Source organism: Chelonoidis abingdonii, chromosome 5, assembly GCF_003597395.2.
Source record: "Chelonoidis abingdonii isolate Lonesome George chromosome 5, CheloAbing_2.0, whole genome shotgun sequence".
Classification (NCBI taxonomy): domain Eukaryota; kingdom Metazoa; phylum Chordata; order Testudines; family Testudinidae; genus Chelonoidis; species Chelonoidis abingdonii.
Genome location: NC_133773.1, coordinates 68,521,818 through 68,537,322, shown reverse-complemented (window position 1 = coordinate 68,537,322; position 15,505 = coordinate 68,521,818). Strand labels below are relative to the sequence as shown.

The window sequence follows — 15,505 nt, the reverse complement described above, 5'->3', positions numbered from 1 at the left end:
CTGACTCCTGTTTCCTATTTCTGGCTCTACTCACTGGGTTGGGCAACAGCTCTAACCACGAGATCCTGGTCTGTCACTTGTGAGAGCAGAATAGGGCTCCAGCACAGCAGAGGGTAGTATTTAGTCCTGTAACAGAGTGCATATAATTTAGTCATTCGAACCCTGCTGCTGACAGTGAAAATCTGTGGCAAAGCCCTGATTCACTCTAATGGTAACAGGAGCAGATTCAGTAATATATGTGAACAATACACAGTTGTGCAACAAAAGCCTTGCAGACATATGAAAGTAGAAGCATAAGCTCATTATTGCAAAATGAAAACAATAAACATAAAGTTTAAAAAATCCTTGCAAAAAAGAGTGACATTTCTATTCAGAGCAATTTCAACCTCAAAGACGGGTTTTTGTGCATAGACAAAGATCACACAAAACTCTCCAGGTATCCCTCAACTTGCCCTATTGTATTTGAGTATTGCAGAGTATTGCACTAAAAGGTGATTTATGTAACATTTGTGCTGCACTATCTGGGCAAAACAAAATAAATGACAGAGGATGTCGTCACCTTAATTTTGGTGTTTTCTTTTTCTTTAATACATCTTTTACAATATTTTGGAATATACAAATAGATTATAATGTGTGGATTGATCAACAGGCAAGCTAGTAATATTGCTTGCTCTATAACAGCTGTTACTCCTCCTTCAATGTCAAATTATTATTTTATGAAAGGTTGTTATATTTTATATGTTCAGTACTGTTTTTCTAGGTAGGGTGTTTGCATACTATGTGTTTCGTTGCAGAAAGTCAATTACTAGAAAATAAACAATAATGTTTGCAGCTCATGGTTTTTTTGGTGTACTGAGATAATATACTCCCCAGAGAAGTCTGAATATATTATTTTACTGAACTACTGCTTGGCTATTTTGTTGTTTCAGTATTCTTGTGTCCTTCCTATGACTAGCAATAAGAAAGAATTATTGGGGAATTATTTGACCTCTTTGTGAACCAGGGAGTTTGAGCTGGAAAGTGCTATTAGTGCTGGCACTAGAGAAATATAGTTAGAATGGATAAGAGGACTTCTAAAGTCTGAGTTCATTTCATAAGGCAAGTATACTATGTCTATATATTATGGAACATTTACTTTACAACACATGTTATGAGTCTGAAAAGAAAACATCTTTGCTTTATAAGGTGAGTCCTGATTATTACTGTTTTGGGTTTTTTTTAGTGTCCCACATGTGTATTAGGTGTTTCAATGAGGAAAGCTATAGTCCCTGTCCAGTAGAGATTACAGTCTAAATTTTAATGCATAAAACAGCATGTGGGGGTGACAAAAGAGTAAGCTTGGAGGAGGGGTGTGTGATGTGAGATAGGACAAGGGTTATAGCAATATATGCTGCCTTTGAAAGAGTACAAAAGTTAAGAACTACAGCTCTAACTCAGTGATTCTTAACACATGGGAAGCAGTAACACCAGTTTTGGTACTATAAGCCTTTGGGACTGTACTCCAACGAATTATATTTTGGGACTTCCAAAGTACTGCACAAATCTTACTTAATTAAACCAGGACACTCCACTTTATGCTAGATACGGGAATGGGATGAAGGATGGCCTTGTAGTTAAAACTCAGGACTGGGACTCAAGGATTCCTAGTTCTGTTGCCAGCTCTGTAGTAGACTTGCTGTGTGATAGTGGGCAATCCTTCAAGGGCCTTGTAAACTTGCCCCCACTTGCATAGTGCTGAGCATCAGGAACTGCCATTGCATTGACTTCATTGTGAGTTCACAGCACTCAGTCATTGCAGGAGCCAATCTTTAATCTCTATTGGCTTCAGTTTTCCGTGTGTAAAATGAAGATACTAATAGTCACCAACTACAAAAGAAGTGGTATGATGATTGGTTCATCCATGTTTATAAAGTGCACTGAGATCCTTGGATGGAAGGTTCAATAGAAACAAAGTATTACGGATTACTTCCTGTACTACAGAAGTGTAGCTACCTCGGAGGTGAAACATTGCAGCTGACAGTAACAATATACAGTATAAGATTGGAAAACAAGAAGCAAAGAGTCTCTCATACAATTGAAACTGCTGGGATTCTTTATTTTAGATAATACAGATGTAATTTCTCTAACACCACTACTCAGAACTAGGAATGTGTAAATAGGCTCATCCCTTGCCTCTGGCACCTGTTGGTAGTCAGAGTGCTGGGGTTGTGCATAAGACACTTAAGCTTACATTTTTTTTTTTAAATAATGTAAGGTGGGGGAGGATAGGCCTGAGCCTCACAGGGAAGCAGTTAAGTGGTTGGAGCCTCCTGATGCAGGAGGAACAGGGGGAAGATAGAAGAAACGGGTCCCTTCCATTTTGGACTGGCAACTCTCTCACTCCTTTTAAAAAATCTGTAAAATTGGCACTGACTCTGCTTACGAATAGTGTCACAGACTCTTCAATAACCAGTGGTCAGACCCTCAGTTTACAGATACTGAAGGGGCCATTGTCTCAGAAAGAAAAGCACTATCTAGGGAATGCAAGTACTAATGTCCCCTTCAACAGCTGGGCTTCCCTATCTGAGTATTGGCCAGCCCTACTCTGCTCAGTAGAGAAACTTGGGGGCTCCTGGCAGTTATAGCTGTAGGTTTAGTTTAGCCACAAGCCTCAGTATCGGTCCCTGATTTCTTCTTACACTAAGCCAGGCCTCCCATTTACTGGTAACATTGTATTAATTAATATAATGAAATTACTACTGTAATGATGATAACATAATAATAATAATCATTACCTGACATTTTTTGACAATGCAAGTCACACAAAAATTGCAGAGTGCCATCCTAATGCAGCTACGTGTGCAATGACTTATGTTTTGAAATGAATTTAAGTCACTGGAAAACCCAGGATCTCAGCTTTCTAGTCATTCCAGACTTAAGTGAATCTCACCAGTGATTGCAAGTTACATAGTAGTTGTGGTGATTTTTAAAAATTAAATACAAGTTTAATTTTTCTGATACTCTCCACTGGGTCCTAAAATCTTCTAGGTTCTGAGGCTTTGAAAGATATTGCAGAGCTGCTACTACTACAACCCTTAAGCAGCAGTGCTTGTTGAGTTCATGAGGTGAGAAGTCGGAAAGGTGAGCAGAACTAGCCAGGTGCATCCTATATTCAAATATCTGATCAAACTTGGAGTTTTTATAATACATGCAGGAGCTGCCTAGGGCAATGATTCTCCAGTTTTCCTTCTGCATATCATATTATGAGGATAGTTCTACCTTTTCATGGCCTATTTCTCCTCCCAATCGCCCAGCCATCCCACTGAATCTAAGGAGTACTAGTTATACTTCCTTGCGGTTTGGTGGTTGGTTAGTTGACTTATTTCTACTTTAAAGAAAATATTTAGCCTTCTTAGTATTTCGAAATGTAAAGAAACTGGGAGTTTTTACATTTGGGACTCCTTATCAGTTCAATCACTTTTCAAGAGAAAACAAAGTGGAGAGCAGTTGTGCTGCTTTAAAGCAACAACAGAATACTTTATAACCGACACATCCGAGACAATCCATGTTACCAGCCACATTTCTAGCCCGCTCTTATATAATATCATTTTAACTTTGGCCACAAGGCGGCACTGGCTTGCAAACAAAATGTTGCAATATTCAATCCGTAAGAACAATTTCAAACTGCTTCCCCTCCCAAGTTCTTCTCAGTGCAACCCCTCCCCCTTTTGTTTCAATACTTAATTGCATTTATTTCAGAATTACTAGGCAACTCACCCCCAGATGTATAATTTAAAGGTGATGTGCTTGCACTGGGATCTTCAGGATCTGCTCAATGGAGCGCCATCATGTGATACTGGGAATAAGGTGGAGTTCAGCTTTAAGGGGGTGTCTCCTGCTCGCCTCGCAAATCTTTAGGGTCAGAGCTGGAGAAATACCAGTGGATGTTTTCCCCATTGCCTGGCTCCGTGTTCTCCATCCACCCTTCTGCTCAACCCCTCCCCAAATCAAGGAACGGGGGAAAATAAGATCAATTACAAGGTGGGTTCCTGTTGTGGTTTCCTCTTTTTTATTTTATTTTTAATTGTGGTGCGCGCGCGTGCTTTTTAGAGGATGTTTCTGTGGCTCATCGGGGTGACAGAACAGGTGTAGCTGAGAAAGCTATATTCCTGACCGTCCGGAGTCTCTCCTGGGTATGTTACCTGTCGGTCCGGGTTAACAGTATGGTATGCTTCCCTGTAAGCGGCTGGAATAGTTTTTACAGGGTATTTCCCGTCACCTTGCCTTGCATTCTGGTCGCTTTTTATCCCTTAGCATCAAACTTCGGATCAAATCTTTGGAGAGAGCAGGAGAGGTCTGTGTGATCCCGACGAGGGGGAGGGTTGGATTGGGTTGCCGGGCTGTGTGCTTTTCCTGCCTGCCTTTAATGTCTCCTTCCCCACCCCTAGAAGCACAGGTTAGCCCCTCCGGGGATCCTTTTTTTTTCAAAGGCGTGGGGAGCCTGAGCACGGAGAGGGCAAACCGGCGTCTTCTCCGGCTAATGAGCTGTCAAGGAAACACAAGCGCGGTCGCTGTCAACTTCATCTGCTCCCCCTCCCAGCCTATCTTAATGTTATCCCTGCTGGAGAGATGGGGCGGGAGGGAGTCACAATCGCACAGCAAACGCAGCTTCCTTTAATCCGATCACAGGGGGGCGATTTGGGGGCTGGAGGCTCCGGTGGCTTCTCTGTCGAGAGTAAGGAGCATAGGCATTTCCCTTTTAGAGCCACCTACTAAATAAGAAGGAGCTCGGCAAAATCAGCGAGACTCAGGCGTGACTCCGAACAAGGTCCTGTGGGGAGGGCTGAGTCTGTGACTGAGTTTATTATCCAGTCCCTCTCCTGACTGGAGAACGGGGAGGAGAGAACACATCCCCCCGTCCTGTACCTGGACCTGCGGAAACCTACTTAAGTCCCAACGTGCTTGGAGTTGTATGACCTCTGCTGCTGAAATTAAAATGTGGTTAATGTTTACAACAAAACCAGTCCTGGGTTGTCTTTCAGCAGGTCACGGCAAAGTCATACTGTCGGGAGTAGATAATTCATGAAGTCCTCACTGCAGGCACTAAATACTTCTAAATACAGCTTCTGGTTCTTGGGAGCACTACTGTTTTTCGACACAGATAGTTGTCTGCTAAAATACAAAATACAACAAACGCAGTTTGGCTAGGGGCCTTACATATCACGATGACAGGCTGCGTATAAAATCCTAAAATAGACCGGGGAGATTTGACAGACTGCATGAAGCTATGTGGTAAAGATATTATAAGCGATAACACTGAGGTGGATGGATGTCTGCTATTAAGCTAGCTGGAACAATCAGAGTAGTCAAACTTTGGCCAGTGGATGTAGATCGCCAAAGCCTGGCTATATTAATTAGCGATTTTAAATGTGCATATATGCTAATAATGGTTGTAAAGAATCCGTTGCAGAAATGGAATGCAAAACCAGCTGAGCGTGCGATTTAATTTATGCGTGAGCCTCGTTTACTTTTGTAATCTTCCTGTTGAATATCTACGGCCCGATCCTGCAGTCCTAACTCTGGCAACGTGTTCAGATCTGTCTGAGAGTACGGGCTCTGAACCCTAGCATATATCAAACAGAGGTAAGGCCAATTTCCTCATGGAAGGAAAACATATTTCCTCTGAAGACTTACCTCTGTGTTTGTGTTTGCAGTTTATACCGACTGTCATTTAAGGTAACTTCACTCCCTGGAGGTATCTTAAAATAAAGTGGATTTCAGCAATATATGCTCCGGTGGCTTTCATAGTCATTGAAAATCACATTTGTCACAACGACGTTATGGAACTGTGATTGAGGAACCATTAACGTGGCGTAAACTGGTAATACTCCCTCCTACAGCTCTGACCTGAGGTTAAGCATACAACATTGTAAATAGCGTGTCTGCGATTTGGCAAAGGGAAAATTCCAGATTCAACCAGACTGTTGCTAACTGCAGGTTGTAGCAGAGGTGTGTCCGTTTATTGTTAACTTCTTTCAGCACCCCCACCTCCCCGCACCCATACATGCCTGAGTTTCTGTGATGTAATAGCCTGCAGCTTTTGCGAAGGAGGGGCTTATCTGAGCATTTCTATTTGTGTTGCATAGGTAAATATCGATCGCTCCCCCCCGCTCTTTTTTTGCAAACTGTTTAATTTTTGCTTTTTTTATTTTCTTTACTTCTCCCGCCCTTTGTTCTTCTTGGCTAGACAACAATTCTGTCTGACATTAAAGTGATCAGAGTTGCTGATTTGCCTTTGACCCAATGTCAGCGGCACGTTAGTGACCAGCCGGTCAACAGTAAAAAATCAATTAGGTAAGGAACTATGTTTTGCAGTAACTTTTTCATCACTGTTTACTCATGTCAGATTGGTCTTAACCTTTGATATTTTATAGCTAAATAGCTTTAAAATAAGAGATGCATTAAACACATGACAATTTGAGAAAACAGAACATAACAGGTCAGAAGAAACCTTAAAAAGAATGTAATGTTCTAAGGTTCAAACGGTCGTAAGATGAGCTCACTTTTTTAACCACATTATTGTCGTGTGTTAAAGGTAATTTGATTAGATAGTGAACTGTCGGTAACTGTTCTCTTCTCACTTATAAATATTTTGTAACATAATGGATCTTTCTTTCTTTCTACTGTATCCTGCACTTCCAACAGAGGCAAAACTTCTCATCCCCTGAGTAAGGGCCGCGGGATCTAGGCTATCTAGCCCTTAATTTTGGTAATTCGCCTTGCAGTCTCTATTTTACATGCTAGGATTCGCAGACTTTCAGAATCTGGAGAGCGATTATTAAATTATTAAAATTGTGCTCACATGTACAGCCCTAGCATAGATTAGGACCCATTAACCCCCTTTCTTCCTCCCTCAGTTTTAGTGATACAGCTTCCTTTTGCATGCGAAGAAGTGTAGGATTAAGATCTCAATAATGGCAGAGGACACAGGGTAAGAGGCGAGGGATTTCGCAGAAGTGCTTGCGCCGCTATTTAGCAGTGAATAATTCTCCTCCCAACCCCTAGTCATATGGCGAAGATAGTTAACCATGGAAACCGTGTCACTACAAACATTCTATTTAAAAAAAGCTTTGGGGGAATAATTGGAATGCAAATAACTGATGCTTGAGAAGAGGGAGAGATGGGTGTCGTTGAGGGCTGTAGGTTTGGGAGTGATTCCTTTTTCTCTTTTGAAGCCCCAGAATGGAGAAGACATAGAATCCATTAAAATTGTCGTCTTCTCGTTTTATAGCCAGAGTCGCTTATACAAACAGAAATTCCGCCTTGCCTCCATTACCACCCTGACACTATACTACGTCCTCACTTTCTAGTTTATCAGCACACTCGCTCATTCTAATCTGTACAGTTCTTCAGCTCCGCCCAAGGCAATCTCACGGTGGCACAGTCAAAGAAAGAACTCCTGTCACCACGTCTGGAGAGGCAATTACGTTCAAGGGAAAGATTGTGACACTCCTGATATGCGTTGGCCCACCCACATTGTTCCAATCCCCCTTTCCACAGTTCTTCGTGGCTGGCAAGCGCGTAACATGAAACTAGGACAATACGTCTGCTTCTGTTCTGCCTTTGAAACGACCGTCCCTGTTATACTTTCGGTTATATTTAGCATAATTTAAGACTATACGTGTCCTTCCCCCGTGATCAAGCGCCCTCCTCCGAATAAATTCTCATGCATATGTCTAAAGGACTCGTCTGCTTCCGAGCGTTGGGTGCAACCACCAGCTGGGAAACTCTTCCAGCTGCGTTCCCGGTCAACTCATATAAGAGAGAAATCAGCCTATATTCCTGATTGAGAATTTAAGGCTCGGAGTGCAGGGCGCTGGGAAGTGACTTCCCCGTTGGCGTCTATTCGCAGCAGGACAGCTCTGCTAGGGATTATATACTCATCGTCCTGCTCTTCCGCGTGCTGAATCTCGCCTTGCATTTTGGTCTATCCGTGGTGCTGATGAAAATTCTTCTCGTGTCGTCCGTTCTGCTTATGGGCAAGTCTTCTCACATTCCTTGTTGCTTTCTGCTCCAGAGTGAGCGGCACTGCTGGCTATATTTCTGAGTCAGTTGGGTGGATGCTGCCCCGAGGTGGATAAGCATTTGAAATGGTAGAGAATATTCTATTAGCTGTGCTTGGATGGGATCCTCATGGCAGGTGTTTGGTGTAGGGTAGTCTGTAAAACCTCCTCTGCTGTGGGGATCTTGCTTACTGTCTGAGACCACTTGGTCTGTTTTGAGGGTTATGAACAAAGAATTGGAGAAGCAACTCACATACTCTGTACTGCAGAAAGAAGGGCCAATCTCTCTCCACGGTCATATCTGCATCCTTAGCACCATAAAATTATGGCACAATTAAAATGATAAGAAATAAACGCATGTGCTCTTTTCCCTTTGCAGATTGTTATCAAGGTTATAAAGGAAATGAAGTGACAGTTTTTGGTGAGATCCTGCTGGTTGAGTGATGAGACCATTTTGAGCTTCTGAAACCATTCGGAAGAAACTCAGTGCAGTCCAGACCAATGCAGGGCACGGACGCAAGTTCCAACAACATGAACACGTCATTTCTCTCCTCTGCTGGGAATCAGTCCATCCACCTGAACTTTTCAGAGAAGAATTCCAGAATCATACACTTCCAAGATGAAGATTGCCACATGCCACTGGCCATGGTCTTCACCTTGGCTCTGGTTTATGGGGCTGTGATCATTCTTGGTGTCTCTGGAAATTTAGCCTTGATTATTATAATCTTAAAACAGAAGGAGATGCACAATGTTACCAACATCCTTATTGTCAACCTTTCCTTCTCAGACCTTCTAATGACCATCATGTGTCTCCCCTTCACCTTTGTATACACTTTAATGGACCACTGGATTTTCGGGGAGGCCATGTGCAAGCTGAATCCTTTTGTGCAGTGTGTCTCAATCACAGTCTCGGTTTTCTCTTTGGTCCTCATCGCGATTGAACGCCACCAGCTGATCATCAACCCTCGAGGGTGGAGGCCGAATAACAGACATGCCTATCTAGGGGTTGCTGCCATCTGGATTCTAGCTGTGGCTTCCTCCTTGCCTTTCTTGGTTTATCATGTATTAACTGATGAACCCTTCAAAAATATAACAATTGATGAATATAAGGACAAATATGTGTGCTTGGACTTGTTCCCTTTGGACACTATCAGGCTTTCTTATACCACAGCTCTGTTGGTGATACAGTACTTTGGACCACTTTGTTTTATATTTATTTGCTACTTAAAGGTAAGAGAGAATCTGTTTTATGATCTCTCCTTATTTCTGTCTGATTTCTGTTTGTCTTTATAAAGAATTGCCTCTGGGCTAAATGATTCTATATTTTTCTTTGTTGTTGAATTTTGTTTTTTTGCAGATATACATACGCTTAAAACGAAGGAACAACATGATGGACAAGATGCGAGACAATAAATACAGATCCACTGAAACCAAAAGGATCAACATCATGCTGATCTCTATTGTGGTTGCATTTGCAGTCTGCTGGCTGCCTCTTACCATCTTTAATATTGTGTTTGACTGGAATCATGAAATTCTACCTGTTGCCACCTGCAGCCACAATTTATTGTTCTTGATTTGCCACCTCACAGCCATGATCTCTACCTGTGTGAACCCTATCTTTTATGGATTTCTCAACAAGAATTTCCAGAGGGACTTGCAATTTTTCTTTCATTTTTGTGATTTTCGCTCCAGGGATGATGATTATGAGACTATAGCCATGTCCACCATGCATACAGATATTTCGAAGACCTCTTTGAAGCAAGCAAGCCCAGTAGCATTTAAAAAAATAAATAATGATTACGATGAAAAAATATAACCCCCTCTTCCAACCCAAGATGTTGGCAGTACGGTCACAGGTGATATGGGCCCAAGAAAAAGCACAAACTTGTAACAAAATGGGTAATAATTTTTCTTTTTTAAGGAACTCTCTTGTCACTTTGAAATGATATGCTGTGCATTTTTCCCTATTGCTGCTTTAATATTCACAGCAGTTATATTTGAATCACAATATAAGACATTGTTGGACCTGCTTCTGTTTAGCGTTTTCATCAGCTATCTTTTGTTGGAAAGTTATGCATGTCTGCACTAAGATTTATCTATTGTATTTATCGAAAAGGAATATTTTTTCAGCAGTGTGAATATATACAAATCCATTGGAAACAATAGTGGTCTGAATGAGACTATCACTAAAGAAGACATCTAGTCTGGCATAAAATTAGATCATTCTGATTTGAAGAGCTTTTTTTTTTTTAATCCAGTTTTAGAGCAGTATTAAATAAAAGCCTATTTGCTGGAATAACCAGACAAGGATGACTCCTTCACTAACCCTCAGATTACATTAAATGGTGACATGCATATGCATTGTTTATAAAGATAATTTGTTTTTTAATCAATTAGGATCAAAGAAAAAATTAAGGGCCAATTTCTGTTCTTATTTATACTAGTGAAAATTCCACAGAGTAATTCCACTGAGTGCAATGGAGTTACTCCAGCTTTTCACCAGTGTAGCTTTTAGCAGAATTTGGCTCTTAATCCTGTCTTTGAATTTGATCCTAACATCTTACAGCTAGATTTAATAATGCAAACAATTTTTCATTTAAAAACCACAATTTAACATTTTCTTTTGCTAACATCTGAGGGACTCAGACTGTTAGCATGAAGTTCACCCGAACCCAAGACATACACACTATTTAAATCCTACTTAGACCCTTTTTTGAGGACCTAAGTGGTGTTTAAGAGCCAGCCCTCTGCACAGGGTGGAATTTCACCCTCAAAGAATACTTTGAAAATCAGGTCCACTAGTAAAAATATGTGGTGGTCCTGGCTATTTGAAATTTTAATAGTAATTACTTTGCTAGTCTACATTAATAATTTAGAGCTGTATTCTTCCATCAGATACAATGATGTATTTCTGGACTTTCTCCAGCACAATGAAGGAGTTGATCCAAATTTCCATCATTGTAAAGGAAGGCAGGATTTGGCTTGAAATTTTTGTTGGCACATTTAGTTGCTATACACCCATTCCATCTATTGATCAAAGATGCTTTCACCTTTGGAGGCCACTCATTATTTGCCAAGATGTTCACAATACAGTTCTCTGAATTATTACATTTGTTAAAAGACTTCTCAACTATAAATCTCCAGAATATAGGCATACAGGGCTAGATCCTCCGCTGATGTAAATCTACATAGCTTCACTGAAGTAAATGGAACTACAACAGTATTCATTAGCTGAGAATCTATACCATGAAGTGTACTTTTCTATCTAAGTCAGTGCCTATACAAGTAATCACCTTGTTTAATACAAAGAATAGAGCTGATTCTTGTTTACACTAAGGTCCCTTGAAACTATTTTGGCAGTATAAAAAGGCCTAAAAGTAGGTGTAATGTAAGTATAACACACATGGAAATTAGGCCTGGCATCTCTAAACATAAAGGATCTCTAAGTATGATGTTGAATTTAATATACTCAAAATATGATAGGAATAGATGATTAAGAAATGAAAATATTTTGTTTTGCCAGTGTTCAAATGTCAAAAAATAGTTTGTGCCTTGTGCAGTCTTATAAATAATGTATTATATAGAATGTTAAGGTATCAGTGTGTCCTTGTGCTATTATAATTTCATGTATCTCATTTTGGGAATGTTATTATGAGGGCGATGAGACAACTACTGTACATATAATGTATCCGGAAGAGAATACATTTTGTTTTAGGAGCTTGGCCACTTTTGTGTTTTGTAAGTTTTTCCTTTTCTCTGTGGTCATCTCTGGTGATACATTGCCAATAGTTTAACAATGGACGTCTACTAATATTTCCCCTTCACTCTGTGATAAATGCCATGAATCGGGTAAACATTCTTCCAGGGAGAAATAGAGCAGGACTGGCAAATCCATCCTTGTTTTTCCCATTTAAAGAAAAACACTTTCTTGTAATCATACAGAAGGCAGGATACAAAAGTATTTGGCAAACTAACATATGAATGTACCTGCAGGAGATGTTTATACAGTTTCCTCTGTGTTTGGCTCCACTAGTGCAAAGCAACTCTAACGCTAGTTTTGCCTGTGATGCAAATAGGAGAGTGGGGTAACCAGGGGTGCTGGAACAATTTGTATAGTGGGGGTGCTGAGAGCCACTGAACCAAACTGTAAACACTGTACATGCTGGAAACCACTTCAAGACAGCGGGTTGGCAGCACCCCAGCACCCCTACTTCCAGCACCTATGGAGGAAACAGCTCCAATGCCAACCGTTACTTGTGGTTGGTGTAGGACATATGAACAAAGCAAAGCAATCCCTGATGACTGTAACAGCCTCTTGAGACTGCTGTCAGTGTGATTAAGTTACAGCTGCCCTATAACTGTCCTAGCAATCTACTAGAATTCTTTGAGGGGGTCAATAAGCATGTTGACAAGGGGGATCCAGTGGATATAGTATATTTAAATTTTCAGAAAGCCTTTGACAGGATACCTCACCAAAGGCTCTTAAGCAAAGAAAGCTGTCATGGGATAAGAAGGAAGGTCCTCTCATTGGTCAGTAACTGGCTAAAAAATACGAAACAAAGGGTGGGAATAAATAGTAAGTTTTCAGAATGGTGCAAGGTAAATAGTGGTGTTCCCCAGGGATCTGAACTGGGACTAGTACTGTCCAGCATATTCATAAATTATCTGAAAAAAGGGGTAAACAGTGAGGTGGTAAAATTTGCAGATGATACAAAACTACTCAAGGTAATTAAGTCACAAGCAGACTGCGAAGACCTACAAAAGGATCCTTCAAAACTGGGTGTCTGAGCAACAAACAGCAGATGAAATTCAGTGTTGATAAATGCAAAGTAATGCACATTGGAAAACATAATCCCAGCTATACAAATAAAATGATGAGAGGTATATATTAGCTGTTACCACTAAAGAAAGACATCTTGAAGTCATTGTGGATAGTTCTCTGAAAACATCCAGTCAATGTGCAGCAGCAATCAAAAAAATCTAACAGAATGTTTGGAATCATTAGGAAAGGGATAGATAACAAGAAAAAATATCATATTGCCTCTATATAAATCCATGGTACACCCACATCTTGAATATTGCATGCAGATCTGGTTGCCCCATAAAAAAAAAGATATATCCAAATTGAAAAAGTTATAACAAAGGGCAACAAAATGATTGGGGGATGGAATAACTGCCATATGAGCAGAGAATAATACAACTGAGACTTTTCAGCTTGTAAAAGAGATGACTAAGGGGGGATATGATAGAGGTCTATAAAATCATGACTGATGTGGAGAAAGTAAATAAGGAAGTGTTATTTACTCCTCATAACACAAGAAGTAGGGTGTCACCAAATGATCTTAATAGGCAGCAGGTTTAAAACAAACAAAAGAAACAAAAGGAAGTATTTCTTCACACAACACACAGTCAAACTGTGGAACTCTTTGCTAGAGGATGTTGTGAAGGCCAAGACTTTAACAGGTTCAAAAAGAGTTAGATAAGTTCATGGAGGATAGGTCCATCAATAGCTATTAGCCAGGATGGACAGGGATGCACAACCATGCACTGAAGTGTCCCTAGCCTCTGTTTGCCAGAAGCTGGGAATGGATGACAGGGGATGGATCACTTGATGATTACCTGTTCTGTTCATTCCTTCTGAAGCACTTGGCATTGGCCAATGTCAGAAGCTAGGACACTGAAGTAGATGGACCATTGGTCTGAGCCAGTATGGCTGGTTATGTCTTATACCTGGGAACCAGCCTGGTGGACAGCCAGCCCAGCATCAGGAGACCTTTGCACTCTTCCCCCTTTCCTCCCCAAGAAGTGCTGTGTACTCTTCAGCTGAGGATATAGCCCAGTATATTTTGCAGGAACAAAATACATTAACAGGGCAGTTTAATTTATTTGGAATGGTGGTTGGAAGTGAAGACATTGCAGAGAGGATTTGGGGCATGAGAAGGTTCCTCCTTTAGGATAATGTGTTTGCATATGCCTGACACTCATTAGGGCATTTCAAAGACAAAATCTTTACTCTTCAGAGTATTTTTATGTAGGGCTGGAAGTGACCTGAGGAGATCATCTAGTACGTCCTTCTCATGCTGAGTCAGCCCAAGAAGACATAGAACATCCCTGGCAAGTGTTTATTTAAGCTGTTCTTGAAAACCTCCAATCACGGGGATTCCACAACCTTCTTTGGAAGCTTGTTACAGAGCTTAAATACCCTTATAGTTAAAATGTTTTTTCCTAATATATAACCTAAATCTCTCTTGCAGCAGATTCAGCCAATCACTTCTTGTCTTGCCTTCAGTGGACATGGAGAACAATTGACTAATTCCATGTTATAACAGCCCTTAATATATTTGGAGACTATTTGCCCCCACTCCTCAGTCTTCTTTTCTGAAGACTAACTGTTCCCAGTTTTTTAAACATTTCCTCATAGATTATGCTAACATTCACCTTCAGTTTAGTTTCAATATTTTGACAACAGGTCCCCAAATGCCAGAAAGAGACCCCTCCAGCTCACTTGGCACATTACTGATCCTGTTCTTCATTTTCAGATTTCCTTCCCTGTCCTGCTGCTTCCTTCATCCTGTGCCAGCCAAGTTCCCTTGTATGAGAGCCATTTATCCAAGGTCATGTTGTCCACATGAATTCCACAGTTTCACATTTAGTTTCACATTTACCAACGCAAAAATCACACAAATTTGAAATTGGTTCTTTTATTGTGTTGTACTGTCCACTTGTAACCCACAACCTATGCTGACTTCTAGACAAAACTCTGTACAAATTGCTTTTTTTCTGACTTTCAGCCAGGTAGAATGTTTTAGAGAGAGAGAGAGAGGAATCAATATGGCATTCTTATTACTTATTCATTTATGTACAGTTCATATAAATCCAAACTACAGCCTTAAATAATACATTGAATTTAATAAAAATCTGATAGCCTCCCTTTGTTTGGTCATTTACATTATCTTAGACTCTCCTCCCCCAGCAACAAATATTTTGCTTTTGTTTTTTAATAATATTTTTATGATTGACAGCAGATAAAATGTTACCATATGTGAGTACCATGTTAATAATTATCTGTGTTCAGACTAGTAGTCCCATATTCCTTATTTTCAAAATACTTGTTATTGTGTATTCTGATCTACATCCTTTGTGTCTTCATAAAGAAGGGTTACATGAAGATATAAAAGGAAACATCGATTTATTTGTTTCTAGGCTGACATCTACTGTTGGTGTGATGGAAAATAATCTTGTATGAGGCCTTTAACTAAGGACTGTATTTTATGGTTACAATTAGAAAAACAAACAATTCTCCTGATTTTTAATCCCTTTGAATCCATCTCTGAAAATTATGTTTAAACCCGGAGAAAAATTTTTTCTACATGACTGGCCCCCATTTGACCTGGGAATTTTGCTAATTACACTTCAGGACTAGCCATTCAGAAGGCCAGTGGCTTGAATATCCAGTGCTGATC

At 40.3% G+C, this 15,505-nt stretch overlaps 1 protein-coding gene across 2 annotated transcripts; it reads left to right on the top strand.

Moving 5' to 3' along the window:
- The first annotated feature begins 3,797 nt into the window (after nucleotides 1-3,797).
- Nucleotides 3,798-14,920, top strand: NPY1R (neuropeptide Y receptor Y1). Of its 2 annotated transcripts, none has more exons than XM_032803036.2 (3): nucleotides 3,798-4,020; nucleotides 8,422-9,272; nucleotides 9,400-14,920. In XM_032803036.2, exons 2-3 carry the CDS (start codon nucleotides 8,544-8,546, stop codon nucleotides 9,856-9,858), a joined length of 1,188 nt encoding a protein of 395 aa, XP_032658927.1. In that variant the 5' UTR covers nucleotides 3,798-4,020; nucleotides 8,422-8,543; the 3' UTR covers nucleotides 9,859-14,920. The 2 variants fall into 2 exon arrangements, with proteins under 2 accessions (XP_032658927.1, XP_032658935.1); XM_032803044.2 differs by lacking the exon at nucleotides 3,798-4,020 and adding an exon at nucleotides 6,246-6,333.
- The last annotated feature ends 585 nt before the right edge of the window (nucleotides 14,921-15,505 follow it).

Excerpts from the sequence above, each read along its gene's own strand:
- NPY1R (XM_032803036.2), top strand. The coding sequence starts at position 8,544 with ATGCAGGGCACGGACGCAAGTTCCAACAACATGAACACGTCATTTCTC. Across the intron at positions 9,273-9,399 it reads TATTTATTTGCTACTTAAAG|ATATACATACGCTTAAAACG; the intron begins GTAAGAGAGAAT and ends GTTTTTTTGCAG.